This window comes from Populus nigra, chromosome 12 (assembly GCF_951802175.1).
Source record: "Populus nigra chromosome 12, ddPopNigr1.1, whole genome shotgun sequence".
NCBI lineage: Eukaryota > Viridiplantae > Streptophyta > Magnoliopsida > Malpighiales > Salicaceae > Populus > Populus nigra.
Genome location: NC_084863.1, coordinates 1,286,411 through 1,295,770, shown reverse-complemented (window position 1 = coordinate 1,295,770; position 9,360 = coordinate 1,286,411). Strand labels below are relative to the sequence as shown.

The window sequence follows — 9,360 nt, the reverse complement described above, 5'->3', positions numbered from 1 at the left end:
TGTTTTTATCAATTTTATATTTATCAAAGCCTTCATTAACTTTGATTGTTGGGATAAAACTAAATAGCAGATGTTTAGTTTAATTCGAAATATAACAATTATTTAGTTTCATTATAATATTTTAAAGTTTATATAAACATGTTACTATATATAAAAAAATTATACACAAAAAACATATTCTTTTCTGTTTTTTTTTTTATTATTATTTCAGAGGTTTAAAGGGTTTAGTTGTATCCTAAAAATATCATCTCTCTATGTGAGATAAATAAATACCTTAAAAGATAATGTTTCCATGCATCTAAGTCAACTCTTTAGTTATTTCCATACTCAAATAGTTTACTAATCGACAACATTCTTCAATGATACCTTTCTTGAATGATATTTCAAAAATGCTCATCGTTAAAGTTTTACTTAATAGTTTAAACTTTTAAATTAAAATGATTATTTGATACGGAATCATGGCACTAACATCTAAACTATTACGAGTTAATTAATAGCACAACACATAAGTGTGAATTTGTATAAATTTCAAGTAAAAAAAACACTCCACTTGAGAGAGTATGTTCATATTTCGGAGTCTCACCAAACAACTCTTTGCCTCATTCTGATTCAATCTATGCAATGAATATCTCAGGCTATCAGCAACTCCTGCAGTAGTCTTCCTTTTCTCTATTGAGTTTCATGCATTGTGCTCCCCTTGTAACATGTAAACCAAATAACACTTGGAAACATTTCAGAATGACACGCACAGCCTGTATCTTTCCTTTTCTTTGCTCTTTCTTTTATGATAACAGCATGATGCTGCTGCCTACTCTTAATTCTTGGAGTTCTTGACTTCTTGTTCCGTTATTTTCTTCTGTATTAGCCTTTTACATTTTACAGTAGCTCCTGATGGAGTAGCCTCAAAGACTGCATAAAAAGGATCGAAAGTTGACCCTGTTAAGGACATCAAATAGAAAAGTATTATTTGCAGCTTCGAAGTAAATACAGCTAGAAGATGAGATAACGTATTCATTACAAGAAGTAATCGGTAGTATCAGTCAATGGAAAAGGTATGCATGATCATCCTTATTGCTGACGGCAAGAAATTGCAGACCAATATATTTTCCTGAGTTCCTTTGAAACATCAATCATTGTTGGTCTATCTTCTGCTAATTCAGAGATGCATCTCAGGGAAAGTGCTGTATAAGCCTGCAATTGCTGCTCTTTTCCTGGCCAAGTCCCCTCGGCAATGATAGTGGAATCTATGACTTTGTTAAACCTATCATCTTCAATGCATTTTTTCACATGATCTTGTAAGAGAATTTCCTTTTCAGGACGAGAAAAATCAACCACCATCTGTCCAGACAAAAGCACAAGTAGGAATACACCAAAGTTGAAAACATCTTGCTTCTCATTGAAATTACCAGTGGTCAGGTACTCGGGTGCGATGAGTCCTGTTGCCCCTGCAACTGAATCCCGTACATGAGATTCACCTTTAGGAATTGATATGGAGATCGAGAAATCTGACAATTTGGCCTCATGGTTGTCATCCAGTAAGATGTTCAAGGGTTTGATATTTCTAAAAACAATGGGTTTGGAAAAAGCAGCATGAAGAAAAGCAACTGCATTAGCCATATCCATTGCAATTTTTGACCTTGGAATCCATAGCAAAGGCTGACAACGGGCTTCCTCAGAGCCCCATAGAAAATCAGAAAGTGTCCAATCTCCAACATATTCGAAAACTAGAATAGGAATCTGAGCCTCCAAGCAGCAGCCTAACAACTTCATAAAACTTTTATGTACACTCATTTTTGATGCATAAACAATGTCATTGAAACAATATTCATACTGTTCATCGTCATCCTTAAATTTCTTAACAGAAACAGGTCTGCCTTGCAAAAAACCCTTGTACAATTTATAGCCTGAATCGCTGGTCAATATTTTCTGTGGATCATAGTTGTTTGTTGCTTTCTTGAGCTCTGTGGCCGAGAAACTACGAATAGAATTGCATTTTCCATCACAAATGTCAACAAGCTTCTCCAGTAATTTGCTTCCATTCTTTATGAATGCAGTTTCCTTGTTTACTTTCTTATCCTTCTTGGTCTCCCAGCAAGTACTCATGCCACCAATTCTATTCATTAAACTCAGAATTCACATTAAATTCTAACACCAAATGAATCATATATAGGCTATACTTGTATAAGAAAACATTCCAGTCTATCTCTAGCTGTGTATTTCAATTTTGTGATGCATGTATCTTTTCATATCGCTAATGATAGGATTTGATGCAAGATTCCTTACAAGTTAGGTCCTTGTGGTGATCTACAATGCTAAAATGGCAATCTTCCATCATATTTCCTCCTTTTGAGCCTCATAGATCCGGAAATCATTAGCAGAGAATGAATTGCAGAAAAATAAGGCCATTGATTTTTAAGATCCATGTAACTATCCAGTTCAGAAATTTGCATAATACACACTCCATAATGGCCAAACTAAAATATCTATGATTAATATTGCATCAGAGATGAAGATGAAAAACAATTCCCTAATCTTCTACAAAAACTCTCTAACAGTAGAATTCATGGCAAGTGAGTTAACATGATAAGGATAAAGCAGTGTACCTGTGAATGGCCAAGTCCGGTACCAAAATAAAGAGCTTATGTACACCAGCCACCAGGAACCCTACCCCAGTCTCCTGTGTGTGTAGAAGAGAGAGAAAGATAGAACCCCACTTGGCTTTAGATTAGAAGCCACCTGCAGTTAGAAAAAATAAGACAGAGAGGAAAAGGGAGAGATTCAACTTTCTGGGTAAAGATAATATAGGTAAGAAATGATAAGGGTGGACTTTCTCAAGCAAAGACAAGACGGTAGTAGGGCAGAGGAAATTCCATCTCAAAGACTCGGGCAGTTTTCTTGGACTTCCATCCCTTATCCCTAACTGTTTCAGCTATGACCTTTATTGGGAGAACATTTGCTATATATATATATACTCGAACAGGACATTAGTTGTTTTTGGTTCCAACATTTGCATCAGTGATTCTGAAGCTGTTAAATGTATAATCAACAAACTGACAATCTCTGTTCATACCAAGTAAGCAGTGACAAAGAAACACAAAAATGTTGATATCCACAACCAACGAGACACCAAATCATCTCAAATACTGAACAACAGAGCCTTAGTTTTCCTTTGAAACAGGCGCAAGAGGCATAAAGTGATCAAATCACATGCAATCCATCCAAAAAACGAGTGAAGGTGATAGGACGGTGTACCTCTGACTGCAAGTGGTCAAGACACCTCCCAAACTAGAATTATTTGCCCCGGATTAGAAACCTGTGCTTTTCGTTGTGCAAGTGTGTGTTTATGAGAGAGAGAGCCTTCCAAAAGGCCAAAAATTTAGACTTGCACAAGTCAACGTTGATATCAGGGCAACCATAACCTGTGATCGTAAATGTATCCCTAAATTGCACCAGGCATGTAGCCCAGCGGCATAGGCAAGGTTTCCTTGTCTCTGTCATCTTGTTCGAGCCCTAGCATGCATGTCTATCACCCCTGCGGTATCTTGCATGTCTACTGGGCTTGCAGGGTGTTTAGTGAGTCCGGGGATTAGTTGTGGTGCGTGTAAACTGGCCCGGACACCCCGGGTTATCAAAAAATAAAATAAAATAAAATAAAATAAAATGTATCCCTAAATTATTCTCCATTATTCTTTAACAATTTCTGTCTAAATCGCACATTTTATACAACACTGGCTTAGAAATCTGGTGATGCTTTAGAAGATTAAAGCTTTGTGTTTGTTTGATACTGCCGTCCAATTTTTAAAAAAATAAATTTTGATTTTTTTTAATATTTTTAGATTATATTTTAATATGCTAATATTAAAAATAAATTTATAAAAATAAAAATAATATCACTTAAAAGATCATCAAAGGTCATTTGAGATCTTTTTGAAATAAAAATAAGACCATTTTGTGCTCTTAACCTACAACATCAACCTAGATTTCTCCTGTTTAGAAATTAGGATTTTTTATTTTCTTTTCCTAATTGTCATACTTCTATTATTAATTTATTTTTGTAGGATCTTGAATATCATTATCGTATTATTCTTCTGAAACATCCCAACTGTGAATTTTTATACAGCAAGTGCTTTCCTTTTTCGTACTTGGAACATGCACTGATATAGATAGTGCCATCACCAATCACACCTAGTCCGGTCTGAAGATCCATGAGGAGAAGATGTCAAAGATCTTCGACTTCCACCCACAGAACAGAATATAGCTTAACAGGAGAAAAAAGGATGACAAAATATCATACAAAAAAAAAAAAAAAAACTATACATCTCACCAAGCGCCACCATCGAGAAAACTAAGACAAAGGACAGATCAAAGATGACGTCAACAAAGCAGATAACCACTCTTCTGTTGTCCATGAGCTTCCCTCTTGAAGAGTCATGTTGGCACATTTTGACAACATTTCCTACAAATGGTCGAAGCATAGAGTAAATTTAGATTGTTGCTGAAAATAAGATCTGCTTAATTTTTTTCTGCCCCTTCCGGAAATGGTTCCTTTAGTGAGGAGCCATTACTGCAAATTGAAGACCTTATGACAATAAAAGGAAGGCCAGAAATATGGATCGAGTTCATCAAGTGATAGAAAAAAAAGATCTCTTAGAAGTTTACCACACCTGATAAAAATCTGTAACAAGGCCGCAGTTCTCAAGTCTTTTCTTTTCAACCAATTTGTCCAATATTTCATAAACCAATTGCTGCTTGACAACCTGAATAAGGAACCAGAAAAAGCAAACCGTAAATGGACTAAAATTTAATGCCTGTCCAGTTTGATTCACCATCAGTGTTGCAGTTTGCAAACCACTATGATATTTCACCCACAAAATGATTTCAGCACGCAGAAATTTGTTGACCAATGTTTACTTATCAAAATAATCAAGAGCTTTAGATGAATATAACAGCTTTTGCTGCCTGCTAGCTTGCCAATTACAAAACTAGACTCAATTCAAGTCCAGTTTTACTTCAAATGCTAAAGATTGACCTAAGAGGGAGAATGAAGTTGCATTTCTTGGAAGCGAACAGTGAAGGTTTGTGAAAAGAACTAGAGCAGAAAGTTCAACAAAACTTCCGGTTAAATATAGGTGGAGTTGTCTAGGAGCTGATAAAATCATTTACACTTCAAGATTAATAATATCATCATATGGAAAATTTGTTGTTAATTTAATTTCAACAATGTTTAGGGTCTACAAACAGTGGAAGTACCTTTAATAGCTTGGGTTGTGTTCCAGAGGGCATATAACGATCAGCTCTTTCTGCCTCTTGTTCCAAGCACCGGTAAACCTAAGAATATTAAAATAATATTTTGAAGCTAAATGTTGTATTTCATGTCCCAAACAGACATCAAGACCACTGATATCTCAAACAAAAATATGAAAAGAAAACCTTTTGAACATAATCCGCTGGTGAACCATGTGATAGCCACTGCTGAGCCATTTGACAGTAGTAATTAGAGGTTTCTTCTAGCATAACACTCTCGATACCTTCATAATACGCTATTCCTGTATGTTTATGCATTTCCATAAACACAAGAAAAACATTTTTCAGCGAGCTGCAGTCGATGTGCAATCCCATACGTTCTTGATTGATCTGCAGTCAAAAAATTCAAATGTGAGTTTCAGAAAAGAAAAAAAAATCCAAATTAAACTTGAATTTTACATACCAATGATATTGCAACATCCTGGAATTTGACATAAAACTCCTTGAAAACCTGCGAGTTTAGATACAAATCAATAAATACCAAACATAGACAAAATTCAAAAGAAATATACAAGGAGGAGGAGGGGAGATGTTAGTTGCAAAATAAAACACAGTTAACACAAAGACTATGACAAATTTCTTTACCAGGTCATGGAAGTTATTATTTGAGATGTCATCGAGTGAACAATAACAGATATTGGGGACAAAGTGGCGGTCAATGGATTCAAAAAATTTGCAGAGCCACTTTGTCATCATCTTGTAATTGGACCACATCAAGATGAGTTCTCTCAACAAAAGCGCATCGCGTTTGTCCACAAAAGATGGCAATACCTGATAGTGGAATAGCAAAAGTATCCATAAAGCATCAATATACAGTTGTAATTGTTTCCATTTATACCAAGGATGAATGTTAGTGATTGACCGGTTGACAAATTAGCGACAGCACTATGGAAGACACCAGAAATGGTTTATTTTTCGGAACTCATGCTATGGAAGGTATCAACTATGAGATTGGAAAAATTTGTTGGATCCAAAGATCAAATCTGTTGGATCCAAAGATCAAATCTGTTGATATAGGCATCATTCCATAGACCAATTACCGGATGATCCTGATTCAATGGCTTTGTCCACTTGACTTTCATCACTGCTAACTGATGGAGAGCTTCTCATGGTACTTTTGACAAGAAAAAAAAGAAAGAAAAAAAAAACAGGAAGCAAAATCAGATAATTTAGCACAAACAAACAAGCTTTTCTCTCTTTCATTGGCATAACATATCAGTCCATCAATTGATAGGTTCAGTTGTTTCATTTTACACAGGAAAGTGTGGATGTTTATGACTGAGGTCAATGTTCAGAAAGAATGACAGACAGGGTGAGCAGCTTTCGACTTATGTCAAGCAGAGATTGAATGCATGCACTCGTATATCAAAATTTGGACAATTATGGAAGTTCGATTTTCTTGGCAGAATGGATACTGCACGCTTGAATACACATTGAAAGGAACCAAACTTGAACTCCGGCATGAAATAACGCAATTCAATACGATGAAACTCTTTCTACCAAGGACCAAAACAGCAACTCGTCTACTAAAGAAACTTACCACTGAATTGATGCTCTCTTCCAAGCTCTTAACAAATCTTTCAAGAAGCCAATGTGAGTTATTACGATAGCTAGCAGAATGCAGGTCAAAAACACATCTACCAAAGTAGTGAAGGGTATCTAATCCATTGAAACAACATTAACTAAAAACACAACAAACAACAATGCATTAAAGAATTAGATATGTATTCATAGAGGATACTGATGAAACCTCTGGTATTCTTCAATAGTAAAATTCACTTCTTGATTTCCTTCCATAATCTTCTTCGTCTTCATTATCCCGTCTTCAAGTACCATCTTCATCGCTCTCTCTTCTTCAGGTTCCAACATCTTTCCTCGCTATTTTCAAACCTTGATTCCAAATTCACCTATCAATACACAAACAATACCTTACTATCAACATTACATCCATTCAAAACTCTACATTACTAGCCATCTTTAAATCGCCCACCATAAGCACATCAAAAATCTCACCTAATCACTACCACTAATCATTAATCGAAAGCAAACAACATTGCTATCCAGCACAAAAATCCATGCACGAACACGAAAAATCCACTGCCATCAAATGGCGGGACCCACATTCCCATCAATTTCAATAACTTCGATTTTCGTGCCACGCATGTGCGCACAAAGGCTAATTACTACTACTAATTAATCATTCTTTCAACTAAATCTAAAACAATAAATAAATAAATTCTTAGTTCAAGTAAAGACTAACACTCATCCTAAAACTAGAAACACACTAAAAATTTGCATTGCCCTAAAAAAATTGAAGAAAAAAAAACAATTAAGAGCGGTGCTTGTTATTTATATATAATCATCATTAATTAACATAATTTATAACAAAAAAAAATAAAGATTATCAAATGGCATCACTTCGTACTGCGCATAAAAATAAATAGAACATGGATAACAATTTGTTCAGTTCACAAAAATTTTCTCAGCAGCCAAACAGAAATTAATATTAATGAAAATAAAATAAAGATAACGAAAATGAAAATGAAAATGTTAAAAGGAAAATAAAGATTGTGAAAATGTTAAAAAAAATAAGGATTATTAAATGACATCACGTAGTACTGCATATAAAAAGAAATAGAACGTGGATAACAATTTGTTCAGTTCACGAAAACTTTCTTAGCAACCAAACAGAAATTAATAACGAAAAGAAAATAAAGATTATTAAATGTTAAAAAGAATTACTGGAACAAGAAAAGAAGCAAAAGAAATCGATTTTCGTAGAAAAGTAAGGAAGAGAATCGGTAAAACGCAAACTTAGAGGTGCGTTTTTATGTGTGTGTGAGGGAGATTTCTTGGATTGGAAGACTCCTTATTGTGACTGGCTCTGTGAGAAAGTGCAAGGGAAAAAGAGGCTGGCAGAGGGGTAATTATGATATTAAGCGGGAAAAATGGGCGTTTTCTTTGATTAGTTTTCCCTCTAGGCGCAATTTTGAGATGACAGCCCAGTGAGCTATTGAATGGCCCAATGGCAGGTCCAAGTCTATTCAAAATATTTCTTTATGATTTTTTTACCCTAATGATTTTTTCCATTGAAGTTATTTAGAAGTGATGAAGAATTAATTTTTAAAGTGTTTTTTATTTGGAAATTTATTAAAAATATATTTTTTTTAAAAAAATATTTTTAATATTAGTATATCAAAATAATTCAATAATAATAATAATAATAATAATTTGAAGCTAAACAAAAAAAAATCATTTAAAAAAAAACAGAATATAATGCGGACCAAAATCCCTGTGATAATTCTCCCAATATAGAAATTGATTCCTCTACTCTGACCTTTGAAAGGGAGTTTTCATTGCTGGCCAAGGATCCACGACTGCCAGGTGTTTTGCAGCTTATGGGAATGCGGTTTGCCTCTAGAATTTAATTTTTTTATTTTTTTTGGTTAAAAATTAATTTTTTTAGTATGATTTGGATCGTTTTGATATGCTGATTTTAGAAATAATTTTTAAAAAATAAATAAAATATTATTTTAATGTATTTTGACATAAAAAATATTTTAAAAAACAACCGCAATACATTTCTAATAAGTAATGAATTCTAGTTCATTGGACGAATAAATGTCACTTAGATCATAGTAATTATGTAACTAAACCTTGGAAAAATTAGAGTATTTCTTTTAGATTAGGTACACCTTCAGGTCTAGAGTTTTTACTAGATTAACATAAATTTTTAATTTAGGTTATGAAATGAGAACAATTCAATAAAAAAAATTTAAATATTAAAAGACAAGAGACCAAAATAATGTTAAAAAAAAAACAATTTAATTTAACTAGGATTAAAATATGAAAACTTGCTATCTTGATCTTGAGACCAAGATATCCTTATAAAAAACAAATCAAAATATATTATAAAGTTCAATTTCTAACCGATCCAATATTAAATGATAAAATTAAAAAAAATTAATTAAAAAAAAATAAAAAAAAACCATAGTCAACTTGGGTTAACCGGTTAAACACTGTTTCTGGATCATGAGATTGAAATAATCTAATATA

General features: G+C 33.7%; 2 protein-coding genes across 9 annotated transcripts; both read right to left on the bottom strand.

Moving 5' to 3' along the window:
- Positions 1 to 490: 490 nt before the first annotated feature.
- On the bottom strand, positions 491 to 3,463 carry LOC133669288 (non-functional pseudokinase ZED1-like). 5 transcript variants are annotated; one of them, XM_062089363.1, is made up of 3 exons: positions 3,253 to 3,462; positions 2,604 to 2,677; positions 491 to 2,113 (listed from the first exon to the last, which is right to left on the bottom strand). In XM_062089363.1, exon 3 carries the CDS (start codon positions 2,101 to 2,103, stop codon positions 1,069 to 1,071), a length of 1,035 nt encoding a protein of 344 aa, XP_061945347.1. In that variant the 5' UTR covers positions 2,104 to 2,113; positions 2,604 to 2,677; positions 3,253 to 3,462; the 3' UTR covers positions 491 to 1,068. The 5 variants fall into 5 exon arrangements, 3 of the variants coding, with proteins under 3 accessions (XP_061945347.1, XP_061945346.1, XP_061945345.1); XR_009833868.1 differs by having other exon boundaries at positions 491 to 936; positions 1,019 to 3,463; XR_009833867.1 differs by having other exon boundaries at positions 491 to 909; positions 1,019 to 3,462.
- A 604-nt stretch (positions 3,464 to 4,067) lies between these two features.
- Positions 4,068 to 8,193, bottom strand: LOC133669289 (putative cullin-like protein 2). Of its 4 annotated transcripts, none has more exons than XM_062089364.1 (9): positions 8,047 to 8,193; positions 7,046 to 7,211; positions 6,845 to 6,941; positions 5,890 to 6,075; positions 5,708 to 5,755; positions 5,431 to 5,634; positions 5,251 to 5,328; positions 4,665 to 4,757; positions 4,068 to 4,456 (listed from the first exon to the last, which is right to left on the bottom strand). In XM_062089364.1, the coding sequence occupies exons 2-9, from the start codon at positions 7,171 to 7,173 to the stop codon at positions 4,346 to 4,348; spliced, it is 945 nt and encodes a 314-aa protein (XP_061945348.1). In that variant the 5' UTR covers positions 7,174 to 7,211; positions 8,047 to 8,193; the 3' UTR covers positions 4,068 to 4,345. The 4 variants fall into 4 exon arrangements, with proteins under 4 accessions (XP_061945348.1, XP_061945349.1, XP_061945350.1 ...); XM_062089365.1 differs by lacking the exon at positions 8,047 to 8,193 and adding an exon at positions 7,318 to 8,031; XM_062089366.1 differs by lacking the exon at positions 8,047 to 8,193 and having other exon boundaries at positions 7,046 to 8,031.
- Between the last annotated feature and the right edge of the window lie 1,167 nt (positions 8,194 to 9,360).